This window comes from Podarcis pityusensis (genome assembly GCF_964106645.2).
Source record: "Podarcis pityusensis genome assembly, chromosome: 2".
NCBI classification, from domain to species: Eukaryota; Metazoa; Chordata; class Lepidosauria; order Squamata; family Lacertidae; genus Podarcis; species Podarcis pityusensis.
The window spans coordinates 25,058,295-25,085,224 of NC_138029.1; the positions used below are offsets into that span (position 1 = coordinate 25,058,295).

The window sequence follows — 26,930 nt, forward strand, 5'->3', positions numbered from 1 at the left end:
ACAGCAACTCAAGGGTGTGGCTGCCACCGCTCTGTGGAATAGCATTCCTGTTGAGATACAACAGGCATAACTATCTGCACTTTGTAGAAGCAACTGAGTGCCTTTTTGTTTCCACAAGATTTTCTAGCTAGAGGAACAGATCTCTCTGCCTTGGGTGATCATTTTGTTTGCTTTCTGTTTAAAAAACCAACTTTGATTATTTCTCGGTACTGTTTTCAAAAATAATTTTTACCTGTTTCTACGATATATTTGAAAACTCATGGAAAAGGCAATTCATAAGTTAATTAATAATAATGCAGATTATATGGCATGCTCGGGGTCTCTGCTTGCTGTCATCTTTGGGAAAGAGCTGCAGGACCAGTTGGAGAATTAGCAAGGGCATGTGCAGAATGTAGCAAGTGCCCATTTTACAGCCAGTCCTTGAAATGCCATCTGTGCATACCTTTAGACTAAACCTTAAGCCAGTTTTAACTGTCATGGATTGTCCATGGGAATGAGCCAGCTATGATTAAATGTTTCCCGATGAAAAGGTCTTGTTAGATTGTGGAAAATCTTGGACCAAAAGAGCTCTTGCCCACCTAACTAGAAACCCTTTAGGGCAAATCTGTTTAGAGCTGTCCAAAGAATGATATGTAGACAATATCAAGCTTCTTCACAAATTAAATTGCTTTTAATATTTTCCAAGTCTGTAATTCAAAAATAAAACATATTAGTTAGCATTTATATCCTCAACACCCACCCTACACTCTTCAGTTTTGTATCCCTCCTGGACAACATCCACAAGTGCCAAATTCAGACTAAAAGGTGTACTTTGCACCCTTAGAGAAACATCCTTGCTTTACCCTGGTAGCTCATGCAACAGATTAAAATGGTTTCAGTTTTGCCCACCAAAGAGGCCCATGGTACTTTCTTTAATGGAACATTTAGATTTCTCCCCCTCCACTGGTGATTCGATATATACAGATATTCTTTCCCTGCAATGTTCATGTACCAAAGAAGTGCTTGGCTTCAGAGTGTCTGAACATTTGTGGTCTGTACCAGATACCAAGACCAGAACACTAGGGCATGCTTTGATGGAATCCATGTCAGCAGCCTTAAGAAGTTATTAAAACTTTCCCCACTTTAGTGATGCAGATGCAATTACAGCAGGAACCGAGGGAAGACGGCAACCTGAAGTCTTCTTGTTTTCAGAGAGGCGAGATCTTGAAGCTTTAACCAAGGGGGGCAGCTTAGCCTTTTTGGTTTGATCCGGTGGTTTCTTCCTGTCACTTGCCTTGGGCTCTTCTGCAGACACTTCATCCAGCTCTGGGAATGTCAGCTGCATGGACTTTAAGTCGGACTCTGAGGTGCAAACGATTCCCTTGCTCACCATCCGTGCAGTCATGGGTAAGTTGCTGGGCAAGGTGAAAGTCTCCATCTCCTACAAAGGATTGCAGAGGCCATATCTGAAGGGAGGATCGTGATGGAGGACATAGCATGATCAATGCGTATAGAGTGCAAATCCCTATTCTGAGCTGCTTACAGCCAGTTAGGGTCAGAGTAGACGTTATGCTAATTCCATGAATGCAATTTAATGTGCAGTTAAAAGCCTGATCTTTCCTTGAAATAGAAATATCAGCTTTGGAGTGGTGTTCCTTTTTTTGGGATTGTCATGGACGATACAGCTATCAATGGCTTCTGGCCATGATGTCTATGCTCTGCCTTCATGGTTCTTGAATACCAGTTGATGGAAACCACAGAAGGGGAGAGGGCTTCCTGTGGGTATCTGATTAGCCACTGAGAGAACAGGATGCTGAACTAGATAGGCCATAGGACTGATCCAGCAGGACTATTTATGCTCTTATGCTAGTGGTCTCCCCCCCAGTCTCACTAGCCCCTTGGTCTATACTCTAAAGGCTGCTCAGACCTCCCTGGGGCTGCTATTTGCATAGCAAAAAAGGGAGGAAAGCACACATTATTTGCACCCAGGTGATTACTATGGCCCTATCTGCACTATCCATTAAAAGCATCATCATACTGTTTTAGCCAGTGATGGATTCACCCAAGGAATCCAGGGGATTTAAGTTTGTTAAGGCTGCTGATAGTTGTTAGCAGATCCCTATTCCCCACCACAGAGCTACAATTCCCAGAGTTTCCTTGGAAGCGGGGGTTAATTGTTATACCACTCTGGGAACTGTAGCTCTGAGAGGGAGCAAGGGTCTTCTAACAGCCTGCTGTTCCCAAGATTCTTTGGGGGCAGCCACAACTGTTTTAAGTGGCATGATCCTGCTTTAATTTATAGTGCAGGTATCTAGTTTAGCTCTTGGTTGGGGAACATCTAGAAAAGCATATATATATATATGGAAGAGAAGAGAAAGGGTGCGTTTGAAGTCAAATGCATTTTTACCATCTGTTTCCATGCAGAACTGTTGGCTCACTGCTGCAGAAGACCGGCCTACTTGTGTAAGCATGGTACATAACCATGGAGCTGCAAACTCACAACTCCTGTGCACAGGGAGGAGGGGATCAGAATTTTCTCTTTTACAGAACTGGAGATGCCATTTTGTTTGAGTATGCAGATTCAGTATTATTGCTCCGTTCACACAGCTAGGCTGCTCACGTGAACTGTAAATTGTGGAAGTCTGCTCACAGCCGACGGTGGGAAGCAACTCTCTTTTTCTTCCTTTCTTTTTATTTAATTTATTTAACATAATTATTACAAAATATAAGCAAAATATCGCAAATACATACATATATATTTCAGATAAGCACACATATATAAAAAAGAAGAAAAGAGGAAAAAAGAAGAAAAGAAAAAATAAGAAAAAATAAAGAGAAACAAAGAAGAAGAAAAGTTGGAAGAATTTCCTCCAAATTTATTCTACAAATATCTCAGTATGAAAATAATAATAAAATTTAATTGATTGACTTCCATCGCTTACACTGCACTTCCTATATACATTTTAAGCAAGATTGTATCTGTTATTCTGTATTTTTCCCATACAATCTCACACAAATATTCCAATCAATAAGTTTTCTAAATCTTTCATAAATCTATCAAACTGCCATTCTGAGAGCACTAACTCAAAGTCCCAGTGAAATCAACGCGGCTTGCATTTCATGTGGCTGGGCTGTAGTGCCATAAAGCAACAGGATTAAAGTAAGAGGGCTGGAAGAGAGGAAGGAGAACTACATTTTTATGAGGGGCCTGACACAGAACTCTTGCTCTGGGCCAAGCTTCTAGCCTAAGTGATGTCTGCCACGCAGATAGGCACACTTGCTTTAGTAATAGCCTAACATGCTAAGCACCAAAGATTCATGAGACTAATATGATAACATGACGCTAGGAGTTTTGACCTGCTCAGGTTATCAAATAACAAACTGTAATAATTATGTATGTAATGAAACTCACATGTCAACTCAAGAGACAGCTGTAAAAGGCCAACAAAGGACTAGAGGCAAGCCTGTCAGAAAAGCAGGTAAGCCAAGGGGCTCTAGAAGCATGTGTTACATACCGTAGTTGCCAGCGCATGGAAAGGTGAACAGCCTGCCCCGAACCGGTTGACTTTATGGGGATTGATTTCTCCAAACAGATGTCGGCGGACTGTCCTCCTAGCTATTCTTTGCAGGAATTCTTCTTCCAGATTGTGTTTGAAAAAGCTCTGGTGTCAAAATTGGACAAGGAAAGAAAGAAAGAAAGAAAGAAAGAAAGAAAGAAAGAAAGAAAGAAAGAAAGACGCATGAGCTGTCATATCGGTCAGTCGGAGGCAGAGTGAGGCCTGGTTCACAAATATAGCAAGAAGGAGCTGGCAAAGTCCGGAGGATTGTATCGCTTCAGGTGGCGCCATTTCTGAATGCTCACCCCACGTTAAAAAACCGCACACCACAGAACAAGCTGCACACCAGCAAGAATGGTTATAGCTTTTCTGTGCTAATATTCTTCTTAAGGGGAGATGTTTGATTGTTGTTGTTTAAAAAACAACACAAATCATGGGGGGCAGGGCAGGGCAAGGGGTATACCTGCCCCCTTGGAATCCTAAATGCATTTATTTGTTTTAATGCATGCGTGCACACACACACACACCCCTAGCTGGTCAACAAGAGATTTAGAGTGAACCTTGAGATCACCCCTACTGACATTATCTGCATTTTTCTGGGCCAGTAGGCAGATGTGAATGCTGCTGGTTCTGATCTAGTGAGGCTGCTTCCAAAGAGGTTTCAAGATTTGGAAACCCTAGAAATACAGCTGTAATATAAACAGAGGAGTTGTGGTGTCATTTTGTGATCAGGCGAGGAGCTTGGAAGTGCTGATGGAGGGATTCAGGCTATGGCAAAGCAGGACTTCTCCAAAATGGCTGCAAGTGAGTTGTGACGCTCCTTTGATCCATCTTAGAGAGCGAGTCTCGTAGTATTTCTTAGAAATGCTTACATTTTCTTTCCAAGCTCTTAAAGTATGAGGCAGGTAGAGGAGGTAGGAGGCAGTGGAGGTATAGTATAGTTTTGTAGCTGAAGGTTCTAGCTTCCAATAGCAAGGCAATAACATTGCCTGGGCTCTCCTCTCCTCCTTCCAATCACATTGCTTTCAAAGGGCAGAACAGAACAAGTCTTCATTCCTCCTAACTCCTCAGTCCCATAACCACAGCACCTATCTATCTGAGATTCTGCAGTTTACTTACCCAAGGACAAGTCTAGTCTTTTAGTCCATTTCCATACAAATGCCCCCCCCCTCACAATGTGTGGGATGGGGAGAGTGAAACTACTTGCAGAAAAACCATTGACTCCCTTTGTACAGCTCCCTGCCCCCCCCCATCTGTCAGAAATTTGGCAGGCTTCACCTCCTCAGAAGGGGCTATATGCCTGCAAGTTTCATCCACTGCTATCCGAAAGTAAAAATGAGATACTATTTATTCATCTCCCTATGTTGGTTAATGGGGGAGAGGGACATACAAAACCTCACATTTCCAAAGTGAGGTTCTACTTTTGACTCAAACTGAAGATACCCAAAGCAATATGAGATGAAGTGGCCTCGTTTTTCAAGTGCTGAAGCAGACTCTGAACGAAGCATTATCTTTTGTGCACATCCCGGTATATTATGCACAGCAACGCCATATCACAATTGGCTTTTAAGGTTTCTTTCACTTTCAAAAGAGGATTCAGGAGAGGGGGTGGCACTCAAGAAACTCAAACCCAAAACCTCACTTTGGCACATGGATTGATATGTGCAGTTCTCTGGATCAAAGCTGGCTTACTCTCGGTAAAATTTCATTATCACGTGGAGCCCCTTTGATTAACCAGTGCTTATATGAGAAGCCCTTAACCTTGACCTGAATTCTAACCTACACTGGGGAAGGAGGGGTGTGCGTGTGTGAGTCAGATCAGGATCAGAGACAGCAGGAAGAGCGAATGCTATCATCAGTGCTGTTACCTCGTGCTTCCTTTGCCCTAGGATGCTGCTTAGCGGGGGTGTTTTCAGTCGGCTTTGCGCCGTGTCCTCTGAAGGAGCCTGATTGGGAGACGCTTGTCGAGGACGGTCAATTCTGGGTAGCTGAGGCTCTGAGGAAAGAAAGCAGCCTGGGATGTAGTAGGAGGCGCACAATATATTTTGCTACTACTGTGCCATCAAGCTTTGATGAGCAAGTCTGTTTATGGACATCGGTTTATTGTAAACGGCTTACAGGTCTTTTATTATAAGCGCCGCAACCCCAGAGTCGGTCACGACTGGACCTAATGGTCAGGGGTCCCTTTACCTTTACCTTATATAACTTCTATTAAAATCAATCAGGCAAGCAAGCAGCTCTGGGGAGGGGGGAGAAGCTCCTATACCAAGCAACTCATGGCTGCCTTCTTTACCCTTCAAGTCTCTAAGCCTGTACTCACAACTGCCCCTTGCTCTCCTCCTGAGTTAGTGGCAGGAGTGGGATCTCAATGTGTTTAGTTATGATGGTGCCTGCTCATCACACTCTGATGCTCTTACTGCCTGGGTTTGGATAAAGTGTCTTTCCCCCAGCCTCTGTGCTTGGGCTCCTTGTAATATTGGTGTGTGTTTGTGCGTGCGCGCATGGAAAAAGAACATCTTCAATTTGGCGAGAAAATCAGGAATGTCAGAGCTAGTTAGGAACAAGCAAACCTGGGGAAAGGCAAGGATGCTCATGTTGGTGGTGGGGGACTTGTAGGACCTGCACACTTACTTGCGTCCCACCTGCTCCCCCTAAATAAGTCAGAAGTGTCCAGCAGAAAGATTTGCCCAGCGTCCTCACAAAGATATTGACCACATATCTTGGGGAAGGGCCATAGCTGAATGGGAGGGCATCAGCCTTGCCTGCAGAAGGTCACTGGTTCATTTCCCAGCAACTCCAGATAGGGCTGAGAGACAACGCCATCTGAAATCCTGTCAATGTTGACAAGACTGAGCTAGAGGGACAATGGTCAGATTCAGCAGAGGGCAGCTTCCTATCCTTTTATATTGTTGGTGAAAATAGGATGCATAAAGCACTAAAGCAGTTATCAAAAAGGCCCAGAGACTTTAGTTCTTCAAGGCAGATGAAGTTCTGCCCAATGTTACCTGGCTGGCACTAAACAGTGGAATGCAGCTCACAGCAGCACATTCTGTGGCTTATGAAGAAACACACAAAACAAAACAAAATCACACCTCTTATTATATTGATTAATCTTTCTGACCGCTGTGAAACATTCCTCATGCCAGTTGTCATGTTGACTTTGGGGACATCATTATATTTGCTGCAGGTGGGAAATTATTCGCCAGTCTCTGCATGTGTTAATATTGATTCAAGCTGTTACCAGCCTAATTAAGGAAAGGAAATATCATCTGTGTCCAGCATTTGGAGATGTTCAGCTTGGCAAATTCAAGATCCCCCTTTTCTGTATTCACTGCAAATGATGGGCACTCTCTTGTGTCTAGTGTCCATCATCTGTATATTGCCCTTCACTTCTGTGAACTGGCATTAACTTACAGTTGAGTTCAGGGATATTTTTTTCTTCACCTTGTCCTTTACCCCCAATTTGTCCTCCCAATTAGAGCCTGAGAAATGTCCCAGTCAGGTGTTCTTGTTCTGCATCCTGGATCTATAAATATTGTTTGCTAAGCGGTGGCACTGAAACTTATTTGGGAAAGTGATTTGAAATATTAATTTCAGTAACTCAACACTCCTGTGAGCTGATACTGAGTCAGCTCTTAATTTTGGGTGAGCCTGGTAGGGGATTGCTTTAATCTAAAGATCTGGTGAGGTTTTGCCATTGCTGCCTTTCCCCTGACTTACACTTACTAGTCAGTGGTGGGCATAAGGACTCTTCAGTAGGAGTCATATAGTCCCCATGATTCTCAGTAGCTCTTGGCAGCACATAGGGTCTAGCAGAGGCTCCAGCTGTGAGCCCCTCACTGCAGCAAGATAAAGACGGTTCAGGAAAAAGGAGAGGGTGCTGTTGGCAGAAGATTTGGTGTGGGGAGGTTTATAGACCCCATGATGCTTCAGATAACACCATCAGGAACATGGTGGACCTGAACTTTAGCCTGGCACATCATTCGATCTACTGAAAACAATTTATCTTGGAAATTGTTTTAGTTAGTTAATCCATTCCAAATCAGTCTGGGAAGAACTCGCCCATTACTGCTTGACAGCAAAGGAGCTGACACACCCCACATGCTTTCACGGGATACAAGCAGAATGCCTGTGAGACAATGGAAGCAAATCGTCTACCAACAATAGCTTTAAACTCATGCATAATTCCCCTAATTTTCTCGACTCGTTCCAGGCATACCAATTAGTTGGGAGATAAGATAGCGTGCCTGGCTGAGTTATTGACAAGGTCACAAAGATCTCAGTGCAGGCGATCTGAAGATGCTGCAGGTATATCCATGTTTACCTCCATCAGTGCCTGGTGGCAGTAATTGGCTGGATGAGGTCTATAAGCCAATAAGCTGAAGTTGAATCCTGATGAGATGGTGGTGCTGTTGGTGGGCTATTCGTGAGTCAGGGGAGTCTGGGGAGACAACCTGTTCTGGAAGGACTCAAACTGCCCCCGAAGGAGCAGGCATGTAGCTTAGGTATGCACTTTGGATCCAGCTTTGCCACTTGTGGCCGGTGCGTCTCCCTGACTGTGAGCTTCAAGTGACAAATTTTATCGAATGTTATGCAATAAATTCCATTACAAATCGTGAAGAGGGGCAGACTCAAGGCCTGCCCATCACTTTTGATCATCCAATGTTTATTGGATGGATTTCCCCCCTAAATTGATTTTTGAATTCTGAATTTATTGTTATTCACGTTTTTACTGTATTTTATGCTATTTTTAGTTGCATCAATTGAGTGTTTTAAATTTGTTGTTAGCCGCCCTGAGCCCAGTTTTCTGAATTGGGAAGGGCAGGGTATAAATAACAATTTATTATTTTCTTTAAAACACACACACAACAAAAGGTGCTTGGGGTGGGTGCTAGAGAACAAATCCCCTCCTCCTCCCTCAAGCAACAAACCCCCCTGCCGGTGACTCTGTACAACAGCAGGAAGAGGAGAAATAATTATTTCTCCCCTTGGCCCCCTCCCACTGGTGCTGCAGTAAGTTTAAAAATCCAGACCCACCCCCGTCACTTAGCAAGGTAACAGCAGCATGGGGAAGAAGGGGCGAATTCTTCTGCACCCTGGGAGCATCCCCACGCCCCTCCTTTGAAGTTACACTGGATTTCCAAGGCTTCCCATGTGCTGCAAAGCACACCCTGTGGTGATCCTTTCACCTTCTGGATCAGAGATGGAAAGGATCAGCACCAGGCAGGCTTTGCAAGACATGGGCACCCTTGGAATTCCAGCAGAGCTTCAAAAGATGGGAGCAGAGGTGCTTGTAAAACTCACCCGGTGCCAATTCCCTTCAACACAGATCAGCACAGGGTGGGTTTTTCAGGCTTCCTTGTACCCCTTGTACATGTGCTTCTTTCACATGTTTGCTGCTTGCAGCAGGTCTGATTTTCATGCAGTTGTTTACTTGTTGGTTATACTTCCATACCGCCACTTATACTTTCAAAAAGCTTCTGATAAAAGCCGCTCATTCTGAGTAAGCTTAGCAGACATGGGATAAGAAGACAAGTCCTCTTATGGATCAGAAACCAGTGAAAGAACAGGAAGCAGAGAGGAGGGATAAAGGGACAGTTTTCACCGCGGAGGGGTATAAGATGCAGGGTCCGCTAGGGAACTGTTTGGGGTTTGTAACTCATTGTTAGGAGAAATGTGTATGTGGGGTGGGTGGGTAATCTGGATTATACCCTGTGCCCTTTCTAAACCTGTCATCCTGTGTGCATGGCAAGGGGAAGCAGCCAAACCAGTTCCTTTGTGAAGGTGATGACTTTGGCTGGCAAGTTAAGTACCGCAGTTTACATATCCAAAGAAGTTGCTCTGTGCCGTAGAGCAAATGGGTGGCCGTTCCTCACCCTGCTGCTACACAGGAGAACAATAGGCAGAGTTGTGTGTGAGTGAGCTGGAAGCAGGTTGGAAACTGGAGACAAAGAGACATGTTTGCTCTGTGCAGTTTGCAATGGCTTATCGGGAAACAAATATCGGAGGCATGGTGCCTAGCCTGATTAAACTGTCGATCCAGTGTGTGGCTGCTTTGAAAAAGCCAAATTCCATGCTAGGGAACATTAGGAAAAGGGGATTGAAATTAAAACTGCAGATATCACAATGCAACCACACTTGGAATACTGTGTGCACTTGCGGCCACTGCATAATTATTAATAATAATAATAATAATATCGCAGTTGTAGGAAAGGGCAACCGAAATAATCAAGGGATCGGATCAGAGCAGCTCTCCTGTGAAGAAAGGTTGCAATATATGAGGCTTTTTTTTTACTTCAGAAAAAAGCAAGTAAAATGAAAATGCTACAGTTTATAATTACGCATGCTATGTACAAAAACACTCTCTCCTAACAATAGAACCTGGGGCCATCCAGCAAAGATGAATGTTGAAAGATTCAGGACAGACAAAGTAAGTACTTATTCACATTAAACTTCCTAGTAAAATTATGGGATTCTCTACCAGAAGATGTAATTAATGATATCCACCAGCTTGGATGGCTTTAAAATGGCATTAGACAAATTTATGCTATCTGTAATGCTAATCATGATGATTATGTACTTATCAGAAGTGGTATGTCTCTCTGTAGCAGTTGATGGAGATCAAGAGGGGGGAAGAATACTGTTGTGTTCATGTAGTACTTCCAGGCTTCTTGCGGGCACCTGCTTGGCCACTGTGAGAATAGGATGCTGGAGTAGATGGGCCTGTGGTCCGACAATGCCTTCCTTGTCCCTGCCATAATGGGCCAATGACTATTCAAGGATGCTCAGCAAATATATTCTGTTCCAAGAGGAATGAGCATTTTTACAACATTCAGGTTGTTTTCTCAGAGAAAAGCAGATGCAGGTGATTGATGGCGAAAGATAGACTGAGTGTCAATAGATTAATCATGTTATGATTTGTGTGAAAGACAGGCAGCGGCTGATCTCCAAGGCGATGTTTGAAGATGGGATTTTGAAAGAGAAAATTATGCAGTGTATCTGTTTGAACAAGGGAATTAGATATCCCCCCTTTTCATTTCTCATTTCAGATGCTTCTGATATGAAATGAGTTTGAAACAATGGGCTATGCAGAGGTAACACCCTCCCACCCGTCTAGACTTCATAAACCAACAGTTCACAACACTCTTCATTTAATATCTGCCATGATATTTTTCACTGTTTCCTCTGAATAGCAGCTGAGAATGCCTGCTTTTTGCTAAAGTTTCAATTGAGATAACGTCCTAGTTCCTGTCACGTTTGGCAGTTTGTTTCGTTAAGCCACTGAACTTACAAGCAGTAAGTAACATTCACTTGCAAAACTACATACGTTTTCGGATGGGGGTCAGGAATCAGGCTTCATTTACCATAAGCAGAGACATAGGCTTGGTTCAGATGTAACAGGAAACCAAGGTTTTGTAGCACCCTGCTTGTGGTTAACGCTTAGCTGGAATGAAATATTCAAAGCAGCAATAGAGAAATTAAAATAATAATTTATTTGTCAGGCAAATAAATGATAGGCACAGTGGTATATGGTTACCAAAGCTCTGCTCCCCTCCAGCCCTGATGGCCAGCACCATTTCCTCAGCCCAGCCCCCTTGCTCCTCCTTTGGCTGCCTCTGTCCAATCAGCCTGGTTGAAATTCCTATTGGCTGTTTGCTAGAACCAATCATAAAAGATACACCCATTTCCTATTACCTTTTATGGGAGACAAAGAACTATATTTCCTTCTATCCATAAATGGCAGACAAGTAGCCATATATCTTACATTTGCCTCGACAAGGCACCTTAATTACCAGATCACCTTTAGCCCCTGTTGCCCCTGCATTCCAAAACAAATGGCTAAAACAAATGGCCCATGGTATTAAATTCTATCTAAACAGAGATCTTGGGTTCACATTCTCACACACCATCAATGAAATAAGAATCTAACGTAAGAATCTAACATTTCTTACTTTCTAAATCCTTTGCATAATTACATTAAGCCAACAAATCTCATACATAACATAGATAGCTTTTCAGAAGAAAAGGCCTTTGCAAAGTAAAAAAGGAACTCAGTAAAAACAGCTTCAAAAGAAGCCTCTTCAGTTTACACCCCCCTTTCCCAGCCAGCTGCTTTTCCCATTAGCTCTTCCCAAAATTTATTGCCCTTTAACTCTCTCAGTATACCTTAAACCTTAGGAAAATATGGCTAGAGTCTGATGGGAGGCACATGGTACTATTTTCTGTTAAACAATAAATCTTACTATTTACCAACTCTTAATTAGTGTTTTTGCAGCTTGATTGTATTCTGTAATATGTAGGGTCAGTGTAACATTTGCTCCCAGCCTGTAATTCCCTTTTACAACTTTGAGAAACTTGTCTCCTGCTACTGCTATAAATGGGGGGGGGGGGGCTTGTTCAGGAGAGCAGGAAGATAAACAACTGCCAAAGTACTTAGCCAGCTGGTTTCTGCCTGGCATGAAACATACAAACATTTGCAAATATATCTTTAAGCTCATTTTAAAATACAGACCTTGATCAGATGCCTCAGTTTCCCATTACCACAAATGGGTCTGCACAAGCCTCAGATTTGCATGCTCCATCATCTTTTACAGCTGGGGGGGGGGGAGAGATTGTAGGCTTTCATTTCCAGTTTTAAACAAAAACACAGCTGCCAGTGGTGAAAACTGTACTTTGTTGAGTTGAGCAAACCACTGTTCTCTGAGCTTGGACAACACAGGAAACTGTGTCTTGTTTAAAACTGGAAGAACAAACTTTCACACTCCTCATCACAGCTGCTCCTGCAGGCCGGATTAAGAAGTACTGCATAGATGTTGCAGTAGAGGTCATTTTGTTGGTGTCTCATTACAGAATTAGATCAACTAGCTTTCTAGATTGTGGCCAGGCAACATCCCTGTCACACTATTGGCTCCAATGAGCAGGGGAAGCACTCTTATAGGGTGTACTTTCTCTCAGTTGTGGGAGGCAGATATTGAGTTTGCCTTGGCAAGTGGGGGAAGGTGGAAGAAGAGCCAACAGGCAGCCCAAGTTCTAACTGCAAAGTGAAGACTAGGGGGGAACATAAACCCATTACATGGGAGTGGGCGGCCTTGTCTGACTACATTTCATGGAGAGACAAGACAGCTGCTGGAGAGTCATCACAGGCTCCCCTTTCAAGCCTGACAAATAAGAACAGGCAGTTTTCTTGAATTGTATTTCTCCATCCTCAGCTTTCCTGGAGGGTGAGGAGACTCTGTCCTTCAGTTTATAATGTGAGAGACTCACATGCCCTTTGCAATTGTTTCTAGTTACAAAACAGTAATGTTTAATTACTTATTTGCATCTCTTTATATAAGTACAGTGGTACCTCGGGTTAAGAACTTACCGTAATTCGTTATGGAGGTCCGTTCTTAACCTGAGGTTGTTCTTAACCTGAGGTATCACTTTAGCTAATGGGATCTCCTGCTGCCGCCAACGCACGATTTCTGTTCTCATCCTGAAGCAAAGTTTTTAACCCGAGGTACTATTTCTGGGTTAGCGGAGTCTGTAACCTGAAGTGTCTGTAACCTGAAGCATCTGTAACCCGAGGTACCACTGTATTTATAGTCTGCCCTCATAAGATATCAGGGCAGAGGTGTTGCAACCCTCCGTTCACTACAACCTGGTAAACAAGAAACATTTCAGCTGGTTTATCATGACAAAAAACCTTGAGGTTACACATTTCATAAATTACCCACTGCCTGCCACTTATATATCTTTTCCAGTTTCTAAAGTATACGTTAAGGGATTCTTGACTCTGCGAAGCTGTTTATATACTTAAGTGAGTTTGGATTTCCGTACGCACTGAGGCTAGTTGTTTTGAGCTGAGTTCCTTCTCTTAATTGTTATCCTTTCACCACAGTGGGTTTTGCATTGATGGCCACAAAGTAAAATGCTTAAGCTTCCCCACCCTAACTGGTCCAGCCCCAGGACAGAGAGCTAACAGCAGGCGGCCTGCAAAATGATCTAAATAGCTGCATAAAATAAAGTTAGGGCTGACAGACTGAAAGGGGTGGTCAGGGCAAACTTGGCTTTGATCAAATCTTACATACCTTAATGTTCAATTTGCTTATGCACATCCAAGGCTTAAGGTCAAACAAGAACTGACACCAGAGATGTGTGACTAGAATCTTTCACAGGCCAATTTCTGCTACTCAGCGGCGTAGCGTGGGTTGTCAGCACCCGGGGCAAGGCAAGTAATTTGCGCCCCCTAACCCGGGGCAAGGCAAGTAATTTGCGCCCCCTAACCCGGGGCAAGGCAAGTAATTTGCGCCCCCTAACCCGGGGCAAGGCAAGTAATTTGCACCCCCTAACCCCTAACCTGCCGCCGCTGCCAGCTTCTTCTTGCTGCTGCCTGGTCTGGTCTGGTGTGGTTCTCTCCCACGCTCAGCGCTGCGCTGGGCGGCCGCTGCACTGTCCCTCCCCCAGATAGTCCCTCGCTCTCTCTCCGCACCGCACGCCTGGCACCCACCCCCTCCACAGTGGGCGGCGACCCAGCGGCTCCGATCGGATTCGCACAGCCAGCACTGCAGTGAGAGAGAGTGAGTGAGCCAGGTAGGGGCAGAGAGCTGCGAGTCCGAGCGCCCCCCCCCCAGATGTTGCGCCCGGTGCGGCCGGCCCCTCCTGCACCCCCCACGCTACGCCACTGCTGCTACTACAACTACTACTAATTAGCAGCCCCACGTGGCTGCCTTGAAGATGACACACAGAGAGCAAGCCTTTCCTCTTTCGCCCTTTAAAAGATCCGAATAGCCTTCCTGCTGAAACTGCATCTTAATTGCAGAGCAGAAAAAGTAGAGAATATCTCCTCCCCTTGGTGCTAGTAATAGCAGTATGGGCATGATGTTTTATTTGGCCCCAATTTTTATTTTTAACGAGAACGATAATTGTATAAAAGTAAAATAATCCAACAGATATAAGAAACTCCTCTCGCAACACTTTCTCCCCCTGATGGTTCTCTTCGGAAAAACAAACAAAAAACCACACAAACCCAGGCTTAAAAGCTAGCCGCTTTTTTGTTTTCATGAAAGTAGGAAGAAATGACCGACTTCTAACTTTCAAGAACACTAAGCATTGCAAAAACAACAAAGAATATTTTTTTCTGAATGCTTTTAAATCATTTCCTTTGCAAAAAACACCACCCCCCCAAATGTTGAGGAGCAGCAGCCTCTCTTCCCAATTTTCCAGTAATAGCCTTCGCACTTGAATTAAGTGTAATTGCCCAGGATTACAGCCTCTCTTGGCTGAGAAGGCAGAAGAATCTCCAGATAACAGTGTCTTGAACTGCACAGTGCAAAGGAGGGGCATAGCATAGCTTTTCCTCCCTGTTAAACAGCTGGCACAGACTTTGCCTTTCACTGTTGAGATAAGGCCTTCTATATATCCATCCAAATAGCCGTGTGGATGCAGCACTAATCTGTGTTTTAACACACACGTTCACAAAGGTGTTTAAATATAGAAAGACAGGCTCTCATAGCCCCAGAAAACAGTATTCAAGGCAATCTGTGCCAGTAGTGATGTATGGAAGTGAGAGCTGGACCATAAGGGAGGCTGATTGCTGAAGAATTGATGCTTTTGAATTCTGCTGCTGGAGGAGACTCTTGAGAGTCCCATGGACTGCAAGAAGATCAAACCTATCCATTCTTAAGGGAATCAGCCCTGAGTGCTCACTGGAAGGACAGATCTTGAAGCTGAGGCTCCAATACTTTGGCCACCTCATGAGAAGAGAAGACTCCCTGGAAAAGACCCTGATGTTGGGAAAGATGGAGGGCACAAGGAGAAGGGGACGACAGAGGACGAGATGGTTGGATAGTGTTCTTGAAGCTACCAGCATGAGTTTGACCAAACTGCGGGAGGCAGTGGAAGACAGGAGTGCCTGGTGTGCTCTGGTCCATGGGGTCACAAAGAGTCAGACATGACTAAACGACTAAACAACAACAACAAAGTGCCAACGTTTCATTAGGCGGAAGGTGGATAGAGGAACTTGGCTTCTGCTTTTATGTAAAGGCATGGAAATCGGTTGGGGTTTTTTAAAGGCTTTTCTCTCCGTTGCCTAGCACTGAGATGGTGCTTTAAAATGCTTGGGATGGCAGATAAGCGGTGACTTTAAGACTGGCCAATAGCAGGAGACTCACAAGGGAGGAATGTTTTGGCCTAGCGGGCCCCCCCAAACTCTTTATTTGTATTTACAATGGCAGTTTCTCCCCATGTACTACATTCATTGCGCTTACAAGTTTAAAGCTGCTGCATTGCCTCTTGGGAAGGGGGGAAAGCATGCTTCCATGTTAATCAAGTGAGCTCCCCTATTTGAACTGCTCACTCCATGTCAATCATCCGTGGCAACCGTCCTTCCTTACTCTTCCCTATTCTCACCAAGATCTCTCTGAACTCAGTTCCCCTCACACTAAGAACTCCACCTGTTCACGCTGAGCACTGGCTATACTAATAGCAAGAACATTATGACCTAGTGAGAGCATATCCAGAATGCGCTCGGCACTGTTCACGGTCCTCATTATGGCCCCATATGCACCATACATTCAAAGCATTTCATACTGCTTTTTAAACAGCCGTGGCTTCACACCAAGAATCGTGGGAACTATAGTTTCTTAAGGGTGTGAAAAGTTGTTTAGAGACCCCAATTCCCCCTGCAAAGCTACAATTCCCAGAGTGGTTGAACAGTCAATCCCTCTTCCCAGGGAACTCTGGGAATTGTAGCTCTCTGCAACCTGAACAAATCAGGGCTCTTCGTGGAGGGCGGACCATGAACTGTTTAAAGTGGTATGATGCTGCTTTAAATGTACAGTGCAAATGTGGCCTTATTAGTTATAATTTGTGGGAGCACAAAGACCAAGAAAGGCAAGCTGTGTGATAAGGAGGCACATGAGATACTAGTTAGGACTAGAGAAGAGGAGATGCATGTTATCGTCAGAGCCTACTGCCTGTAACAATTCTTAATTAAGAAAAATAATAAGTATTTTTTAAGATTTTGTACAGCATCCTCTCCATCAGCCCATTAAACGATTAAGAATAGGATGCAGGGAGTGTTGAGTTAACTAGGACAACTAGAAACACTCATATGTGTTTATGCGAATCCGTGTAACTAATTTACACATTCTTTCAGGAGGGGGCTTGCAAGCATTTGAGAATTGCAGAGCTCCCTGTCTGGATAATGGCTAGGAGCTGAGTTTATTGCAAGTAGGTATATCCTTCCTCTGCATTCCCCAGGTAAGAATTTCACCAGGCAGTGTTCCTTTATTCCTTGGTATGTGTTTAATTATATTGCTCGTATGTGCCCAGAGGAATTTGGCAGCATGCATAAAGGAGAAAAATCATTGTGTGTGTGTGTGTGTGTGTGTGTGTGTGTGTGTGTATTATTTATGATAATTATTAGCGGGGTTTTCATACTGCATGGCCATGGAGGCTTATATGAAATTCATATTCCAGAGACTGCATTGTACAAAACGAACCCAAACACCTCCTTTTCTACAGCTGTGCATTCCTTGCAGTGTGGTCCCTGTCTGTTTCTTAGCAATATGTCAGGCCTTTGCAATCTATTGAATAGCTTGGCAGTTGCACGAGGCTGTCTGCCTGTTAGAACCATCTGTTGCTAACTCCATCCTGGTGTGAAATCCTACCGTTTCATATGTCTAATATTTCAGATATTTGCCTGCTGGCTGCCACGAGAGTTCTGAATGAACAAGGACTTGCGATCTGGACGGAGACTCTGAATTCCTTTCTCTCAAAGGCTTTGGGAACTGTGACTTCCTGGGTGGTTGTTGTTGTTGTTGTTTTTTAAAAAACTATGCCAGCAGGCTGTTCTCTGGTGGAACAAACTGAGCAACCCACTGGGAGTTGGCTGGTTTTTTCTATTATTATTATTTGTGCCTAAGAAAATTTTCCTTCTGGAATTTGATTAGCTTGTCTGCATGTCGTGGAGACTGTGTGTTATGGAGAGTTACCGCTGAAAGCAGCAGCTCCTTCGCCATCTTCTCTCCCCTTCATTTGTAACGCCCCATGCCATTGGCTACTGCTTACCGGGGACAGGGAGACTCAAGGCATGATGATGCCATGGTGCATGTTTTGTAGTGATACATGGGAAATGGAAACTGAGGGCTCACCCACACTTATATTTGCCCCACATTTCTAAGTGAAGGTCCATAGAACCACAGAATTGAAGAGTTGGAAGGGACTACGAGGATCATCTAGTCCAGGGTTCCCCAAACCTGGGTCCCCAGCTGTTTTGGGACTATAGTCCCCATCATCCCTGACCACTGGTCCTGCTAGCTAGGGATGATGGGAGTTGTAGTCCAAAATCAGCTGTAGACCCAAGTTTGGGAAACCCTGATCTGGTCCAACCCCCTGCAATGCAGGAATCCTTTTGCCCAATGTGGGACTTGAACCCACAACCCTGAGATTAAGAGTCTCATGCTCTACTAATTGTCTGGGTGCTTTTTCTCTTTTGCCCAGGCATCAGTGTGGTGTAGTGGTTAAGAGCGGTAGTCTCATAATCTAGTGAACCAGGTTCATGCCCCGCTCCTCCACATGCAGCTGCTGGGTGACCTTGGGCCAGTCACACTTCTCTGAAGTCTGTCAGCCCCACTCACCTCACAGAGTGTTTGTTGTGGGGGAGGAAGGGAAAGGAGAATGTTAGCCGCTTTGAGACTCCTTCGGGTAGTGATAAAGCAGGATATCAAATCCAAACTCTTCTTCGTCTTCTTCTTTCTCTGTGAAAACCTGCTCTTTACTGCTGGGTCAGAGAAAACGACAATCTTGCAAAAACCTGAATTGCCATTTGTTCTGATTCAGCGTTAAAGAGTGGGTTTTCCCAAAGAAACCCCTGTTGGGGCAGGGTGGCGGGCTGCACATCTCTCCATGCAATGGGCAACAGAGGAGGAATCTTTCATACCTGATAACAAAAGTGTGGAGGTCGGGCATGAGTGATCCCTCTTTCTCTCATAGAATTGTAGAGTTGGAAGGGACCTCACCTTTCTGCACGTTACTATAACAGCTGCAAGCAGAGCTCCTGTTGCTCTGTCCCAGCTCCTGCCAACCTAGCAGTTCAAAAGCACACCAGTGCAAGTAGATAAATAGGTACCACTGTGGCGGGAAGCTAAACAGCGTTTCTGTGTGCTCTGGCACTTATCACAGTGTTCCGTGCGCCAGAAGCGTTTTATTCATGCTGGCCACATGACCCAGAAAGCTGTCTGTGGACAAACGCCGGCTCCCTCAGCCAGAAAAGCGAGATGAGTGCCGCAACCCCATAGTCGCCTTTGACTGGACTTAACCACCCAGGGGCCCTTTACTATTCTCCTACAGCAGCTATACATGCCAGTTCTGTGAGGAAGTTTCTAGGCACAACAAGCTCTTGCTTACCTGGCTCCTGCTGCCCCTTGGCCTCCAGTTTGCTGTCCTTTGCCGCATCCCCGCTGCTGCTCCCATGCTGTGCTGGCTCAAGGGTCTCTTGCTCTGTACTTTTGAGAGGTTCATTTACACTGAAGAGTTGTCCCTCCTCAAGGATCGGCAGCGTGGCAAAAGCCCTTTTCTTTTTATTCTCTTTTCTCTCGCCTCGGATGTGACTCCATGGGTTTCTAATCCAAAGGGGGCAGGGATTTATTTAATGTGTTTTATACACACACACACGCACACACACACACACACACACACGGACATGGGTGGCGCTGTGGTCTAAACCACAGAGCCTAGGGCTTGCCAATCAGAAGGTTGGCAGTTCGAGTCCCTGCGATGGGGTGAGCTCCTGTTGCTCGGTCCCAGCTCCTGCCCACCTAGCAGTTTGAGAGCATGTCAAGCGCAAGTAGATAAATTGGTACTGCTCTGGCGGGAAGGTAAACAGTGTTTCCGTGCGCTGCTCTGGTTCGCCAGAAGCAGCTTAGTCATGCTGGCCACATGACCCAGAAGCTGTCTGCGGACAAACGGCGGCTCCCTCGGTCTATAGAGTGAGAAGAGCACCGCATCCCCAGAGTCGTCCGCGATGGGACCTAATGGTCAGGGGTACCTTTAGCTTTACACACACATATATATGTGTGATATATATGTGTGTGTGTGTGTGTATACACATATATATACGTGTGTGTGTGTGTGTGTGTGTGTGTATACACATATATACTTATGCTTATATCCCGTTTCATGTAAACAAACAAACAAACAAAATATTGTTTACTTAAATGTCTACTTTTGTATTTACGCTTGCTTTGCCATTTACAAAGAACACATCTCATACAGTCATTCAAAAGATTAATGAAAGCCAACGCAGAACATGAGCTGAGAGAACATTTAACCAAAATATAAAAATAAAATAAGCAATTTAAAAATAACTGCACATTTTAAAAAAGTATGTGTAAATGTGTACGACTGTACGACTCACTTGCAAGTAGTGTTGTCAGGTACCCTTGTAGGGATTTCGTACAAGTATTATACCTGGCGTTCCTTAATGAAGAGACGCTTAATGGTGGCCAGTTATTCACCAGGCGGATGGTTGGGCTGTGTTTATGCCCCTGCCCCTGCATTGCGGAGCCACAAGGGCCAAGTGGGTATGCCACAGAGTGCATTCACAGTGTATCAGAGAGATGGAGGTCCATGCATGGAAGCACAGATCTGGAGGGCATAAGCAAAGTCCTGCTGGATCAGAACAAAGGCCTATCTGGTCCAGCAGCCTCTTCTCACAGTGGCCAACCAGATGCCTGTGGAAAACCTGCAAGCAGGACCTTAGCACAAGAGCACTCTTCCTTACCTGCAAATCCCAAGAGGCTAAGGTGAGTTTGCATTTCGACTAAAGAGTAATTTCTGACGTTCCACCCTCTTATTTCAATGCTGTCATCAGCGCTGTGCACACACTTCTATAAATAACTACTACATAATAATTGCTTTCTAAAAAAGTTAAATTCAGATTTTGGAGCATAGCAAATAAGGATCCTATGTATATATGGAACATACCCAGCTACACCTACTGCCATAGTATAAAAGTGTCACACTGTGTGTGTGTGTGTGTGTGTGTGTGTGTGTGTGTTTAACAAATTCATTTATCCCCCACAGCCCAGACTTGATAATGAGGAAGACTGCAGAAGAAATAGCTTTCACGTTATAACTAATTGCAGTTGTTTTCAGTGTAAAATATTCTGCAGGGAGAAGCTTGTGGGCCAGTTGATAAATGCACTGGACTTCGGAGACTTGAGATCAAATCCCAGTTCAATTACAGAGTCACTTGATAACTTTGGACAAGTCACGATTTTTCAGCCTCAGTTATCAACCCATTAAATGGGAATAACAATGGGCAACCTTATGGGGCGTGTTATAGAGAAGTCATACAGGGGCATATGGAACACTGGGATTTATAATGATCATAAATTTAAACAGACCGCTCTTCAGGCTAGATGAACGCTGGGATCTCTGCAGCATGAAATGTTAGCTAGATTACATGTGCAGTTGTCAGGTAGGTGACATGTTAGGTGACACTTTAGATAGATGGCGTACAAATCCAATACACCTCCTGCTTTACAGAGATGCTTCAAGGTTCTCCAATGCTTGGAGGAGGCTTTGAAATGATGAATGAGAAATGCATACCTGAGGTGTGTGTGAATACACCTCCATCTCTTTCAGTGTCCACAGACGGCAGTCGCAAGAAGGCCTGATCCAGATTGGGACCACAGCACTACACAAGCGGCCGGGGGCAGGGGGGGAGATGCTAACTCTTTTCCTCACATCACTTAACCAGTAAAAAATTCATTTCAAGCTATTTGCCTTGATGTAGAGCAAACCACACACAGCAGCACATAGGCTATGCCTTTATATTTCCAATGCAGGCAATAGCAGCATCGGGGGCAGGGTTTTCATTGGCATATGACACAGGGGCAGCAGTGGGGCAGAGGGCTGCACAGTTATTGGCCTCCTGGACATGGGCATTGCTGCTGTTTACCTGGTTGGGGCAGGGGTGAGGTCAGGTGCACTGGCGAGAGTCCCCAACCTCACCACTGCCCTGCCTTGCTCTCTCTGTGCAAGCAGCAGCAGCACCACTGTCAAGAGGGTGGCTCAGTGGTTCTGCCCCACCATATGCATCACTAGGGGAGAAATTTAAACCAACAGGCAGTGCCACCGCCACCACCACTCTGGACTAGATGTAAAAAAGAAGGCAGGCAGGCAGCGTTCAAAATTTGGCAGGCACATTTTGCACCTGGCTATCAGCCACTTCTCCTGCCAACCTAGCAGTTCGAAAGCATGTCAAAGTGCAAGTAGATAAATAGGTACCGCTCCGGCGGGAAGGTAAACAGCGTTTCCGTGCGCTGCTCTGGTTCGCCAGAAGTGGCTTAGTCATGCTGGCCACATGACCCGGAAGCTGTACGCCAGCTCCCTCAGCCAATAAAGCGAGATGAGCGCCACAACCCCAGAGTTGGCCATGACTGGACCTGATGGTCAGGGGTCCCTTTACCTTTACCTATCAGCCACTTGCGACCAAGTGAAGATGCCCTGGTGTCAGGATGCCACCTGACGTCTCCACCGTCTGGAGGCGCATGCCTGGGGATTCTTGGATCTTGACTGTTTTCACACACTAACAACACATCCTCTAGAATTCTGGCCATGATATTTTATCTGCACAACCAGAACGAATTCCAGGAACCCAAAAGCTGTATTGAAAAATGCAACTTTCAAGTCATCTGGCCCCCAAATGGCAACTAGACGTTCCGTTTTGGCGACCGTAAACCCATTTGGTGCGTAGCTTATATATCTTGAGTTTCTCACACTGGGGGCAGGTGGTTTGAGGTCACTTAAATCCTCTTCAGAAATGTGTGCATCAGTTAGGAGCATAAATAATAACCTCTCCTGAAGTGCAGAGCCTACGTGACTTGGCAAAGTTCACCCGCAGATAAAACTATGCTACAGGACATACAGTTAAGAGGGAAATGCCAGGGTAGTAAGATCACCGTACCACTATGTGTCTGCTTTTCTTATTCCTGGGAAGCCCTCCAGTGCTTTTCTTGAGCAAAATGGCAGAGAGAGCAACACATTTAAATGCCAGTTTGGAACAAGAACTTGGGGAGGGGAAGCACTGCAGGGTCATTTTGTACATAAAAGCAACCCCAAAACAACTGCCTTGGGAGCAGGATGTCTGTGGGATCCCTGGCTAGGCTGTGCTCTTGAGGTAGTGCTGTAAATTTGCTTTCTGCAAGGTTGCCAGCTTGGAAGCGCTTACACTGTCAGAGAAATCTCCTCAGCTGCTGCACGCGGAGTTCCAGGTCCCACAGTCAGCAGCACGTTCAGAGCCGAAATGCAAGTTTACAAAAGGTTGAGAATTTTTCAGATTTTGCTGTTTGGGATTTGTTGAATCCTCTTGACCTCAAGGTTCATCACTTAAATGTCAGGATCAAAATCTCACTGCAGAACGCAGAACGCCTCTTTGTGCGTAAACAACCCACAGTTAGATATAGAACATTGTCTCAGTGTTTGTTTGTTTTTTTAAAATATATATATCTATGAGCTGTGCAGTTAGTATTCAACTTTATATGTGTTTTTTAAATGTTTTTTAAATAAATAAAAAAACCTTAATGCTGTGCTGTCTGCCTACTGAGCCCACGGAAAAAGCTCCATTTGTTTCTTGTGGGCACAGCATGCATGGTACAACACATGCTTGACCTGCTTTCCTGAACAAAGAATTTACACAACCTGGTTGGTAACAGTGGCAGACTTTGGGCTGCAGTGTGGTGCCCAGTGTGGCTGAACCAGTCAAGCTATCCTAAAACGGCCTCTTTTAGTGGCAACATTAACTTGAAAACCTGATGATTTTCAAAGGTTGTGCTATAAAATTTGCCAATGGCTTTGGTAACAGCGCAGTCTATTTTTATATATCCTGTACAACCGTTATAGGCAATGCAGTGTTTTGCGGCCCCTTCAGTGGGAGGTCGTTTCGGCTGAAACGCAAAGGATTTCACCTCACAGTTTGCTATTCCCCTGCGTACACAGCAGGGGTCAGCAAACTTTTTCAGCAGGGGGCCGGTCCACTGTCCCTCAGACCATGTGGTGGGCCGGACTATATTTTGAAGAGGGAAAAATGAACGAATTCCTATGCCCCACAAATAACCCAGAGATGCATTTTAAATAAAAGCACACATTCTACTCATGTAAAAACACTAGGCAGGCCCCACAAATAACCAAGAGATGCATTTTAAATAAAAGCACACATTCTACTCATGTAAAAACACTAGGCAGGCCCCACAAATAACCAAGAGATGCATTTAAAATAAAAGGACACATTCTACTCATGTAAAAACACTAGGCAGGCCCCACAAATAACCAAGAGGTGCATTTTAAATAAAAGGACACATTCTACTCATGTAAAAACATGCTGATTCCCCGACCGGATTTAGAAGGCGACTGGGCCGGATCTGGCCCCCGGGCCCTAGTTTGCGTACCCATGGTACACTGCATACATTTAAAACACATTTTCCCCTCAAAGAATCTCTGGAATTATAGTTTCTCAAGGGTGCTGGGAACTGTAGCTTTGTGAGGGGTAAACTATCCCAGGATTCTTGTGATGGGAAGTGGGGCTGTACTTTAAATATATGGTGTGTATTCAACTCTTCCTTGCAGGAAAGATGGACCCATAAGGGTTTTGTTTTGTCCCTTGCTGGATGTACCTCCCTCTTATCTCCATGCTAGGGAGAACATGTGGAGGAGTAACAGCAGCAAACCTTTGGGGAAATGGGGCCTCCTAGGGGGGGAAAGGGGGGGAAACTTCATGGATTCCTGTTATGTACTGAGTTGAATAGGATCCAAACTGTAGCAGTCTGATTGGTCCTAGAACAATAGGATCCAAAAGGCAGCAGTCTGATTGGTCCTAGAACAATAGGATTCAGAATGCAGCAGTCTGATTGGTCCTAGAACAATGCAGCAGTATGATTGGTTGGCAGGAACCACCCAATCCTGCTCCAGATAGAAGTGAATCCACAACCTGATTGGCTTACAGTAGAATTCCAGAATTAGCCAATCATGTGCAGCCCATTGTGTAAATAATGTATATAAAGCAGATACTGTGAGGGGACTTTCATTCATTCCTCCTCACCACCATGAGCTGAATAAAGAGCATGAAATCACTTTGCGACTCTGAGTATATTTCACTGGCGACGAAGGTGGGATCCCGCTGAGCTGACTGCCACACACAGCACCGCAGCACCGCCAACTGCCGCACCGCTGCCTCGCACCGTGTATCCAGGCTTCAGCTCCGGGGCACAAGGAACTCAGAATGGCAGCCAACAGCAGCTTCTCGCCATTCAACCCAGCATCTGGAGACTGGGAAGCGTACGCCTCCCGTTTCACCTTCCTCCTAGAAGCCAAAGGGGTCACCGACGAAGAAGACGCCAAGAAGAGGGCGATATTCTTCAGCGTCTGCGGAGAGGAGACGTTTGAAATCGCCCGGGCTCTCCTTGCGCCTGAAGACGTCGCTACTGTTCCATACAAAACAATAATGGAACAGCTGAAGGGGCACTTTTCGCCGCAGCCCTCAGTGGTGGCTCGTCGAAATGCCTTCTACGCAAAGCGGCAAGCCCCTGGGGAAACCATAACTGGGTTTGTGACCTCTCTCCGCCAAGCCGCCCGGTTCTGCAACTTCTCAGAGCTGGAGAACATGCTTCGTGACCGCCTCGTCGGTGGCCTGAAGGATGAGAAGCTGCAACGGCGCCTCTACGCTAAGAAGGACCTAACGTTCCAGGTCGCTCTGGAGGAGGCCCTGGCAACAGAAGCTGCCGAGAGGTCGACCCAAGAGGCACGGCCGAGCCTGCCATCCCAACCGAGGGTCCACCATGAAGACCTCACCGACGACTCAGGATCCGACAGGGAGGAGGTGCACCGAGTACAGCAGCGCACTCAAGCAGCGCACAGACCACAGCTGCCTCGACGAGAAGGAGGGAACTGCGCAAGCTGCGGGGAGAGTCACGAGAGGAGGACCTGCCGTTTCCGCAACGCAGAGTGCAGGCAGTGCAGAAAATCGGGACACATCGCCCGGGTGTGTCGGGCTCGGCCCACCCGACACCAGGCATCAGATGACCAATCCAAGAGCCCCAGGTCCCGGGGCCCAACGCACCAAGGCAACTCGACGGAGCTCACGGACTTCCAGGTATACCAGTTGCCCCACCCCAACGTAGAGAAAATTTATGTAGAGGTACAGATAGAGGGGGCCCCATGCCGCATGGAGCTTGACACGGGTTCAACTCTATCCATAATCTCGGCAAGGACCTTAAGGAAACTGTGTCCCACTGGGGGTCCCAAACTCAGGCCGGCCCCATTCACCCTCCGGGACTTCCAGAAACGTAAGGTCCCCACAATGGGGGTGGGGACCTTCAGGGTGCAATACCGAGGGCGGACGCGGCAACTGGACTTGCTTGTGGTCAAGGGCCCCTACATTAGCTTACTGGGATTGGCATGGTTTGGACCACTGGGGCTAGCTGTCACCGGGGTGAACCACACTAGCTTACAAGTGGACGTGGACGCCATATGCAAGGAATTTCCAGGGGTTTTCGATGGGAAATTGGGACAGTATACGGGCCCCCCCATTGCGCTACAGCTTGACCCCGCAGTACGACCGGTCAGGCTCAAGGCCCGCCGGGTCCCGTTCGCCTTGAAACCCCGTATAGACGAGGAATTGGACCGACTCGTAGAGCAAGGAGTGCTGGAGCCGGTGCCTAATGCTCCCTGGGAAACCCCAATCGTCACACCCGTCAAGCCTAATGGTTCGGTCCGCATCTGCGCAGTCTACAAATGTACCATAAACAAGGCCCTCACGGCCCACGCATACCCAGTGCCAGTGGTCAGCCATGTCCTTGCCACCCTGGCTGGGTCGAAAATTTTTGGCAAGCTGGACTTGGCCCAAGCATATCAACAGCTGCCAGTAGATGAGGCCACAGCAGAGGCACAGACGATTGTGACGCACAGAGGAGCGTTCAGGGTAAAGCGGCTGCAATTCGGTGTCAGCGTGGCACCAGGCATATTCCAGAATATAATGGACTCTCTCCTTAAAGGGATTCCTGGCGTCACCCCCTTCTTCGATGATGTGTTGATTGCCGGCCCCACACCAGAGGAGTTTGAGGACCGCCTCCGCACCGTTCTGCACCGTTTCCAGACGGCGGGTCTCAAGGTGAAGCGGGAAAAATGTCTACTAGGAGTGCCTCAGGTGGACTTTCTGGGATTTATGGTGGACGCAGAAGGGGTCCACCCGACTGGGGACAAGGTACGGGCCATTTGTGATGCCCCAGCGCCCAAGAGCAAGACTGAACTTCAGGCCTTCTTGGGACTATTGAACTTTTACCATTCCTTCCTTCCCCACAAGGCGGCGGTAGCGGAGCCCCTACACAGACTCCTGGACAAGCGGGCCCCTTG

The 26,930-nt window shown here is 45.9% G+C and overlaps 1 protein-coding gene across 5 annotated transcripts in view; it reads right to left on the reverse strand.

Moving 5' to 3' along the window:
• Positions 1-648: 648 nt before the first annotated feature.
• LOC308471048 (uncharacterized protein) overlaps positions 649-26,930 on the reverse strand; it is a 32,618-nt gene continuing 6,336 nt past the window's right edge. For all 5 annotated transcript variants that reach the window (XM_080994956.1, XM_080994954.1, XM_080994955.1 and 2 more), the window contains exons 3-6: positions 18,927-19,141; positions 5,405-5,532; positions 3,495-3,641; positions 649-1,420 (exon numbers count right to left, since the gene is read on the reverse strand). In XM_080994956.1, the coding sequence (XP_080851082.1) occupies positions 1,106-1,420; positions 3,495-3,641; positions 5,405-5,532; positions 18,927-19,141 (805 nt within the window). In that variant the 3' untranslated portion in view covers positions 649-1,105. The remainder of the gene's footprint in view (positions 1,421-3,494; positions 3,642-5,404; positions 5,533-18,926; positions 19,142-26,930) is intronic.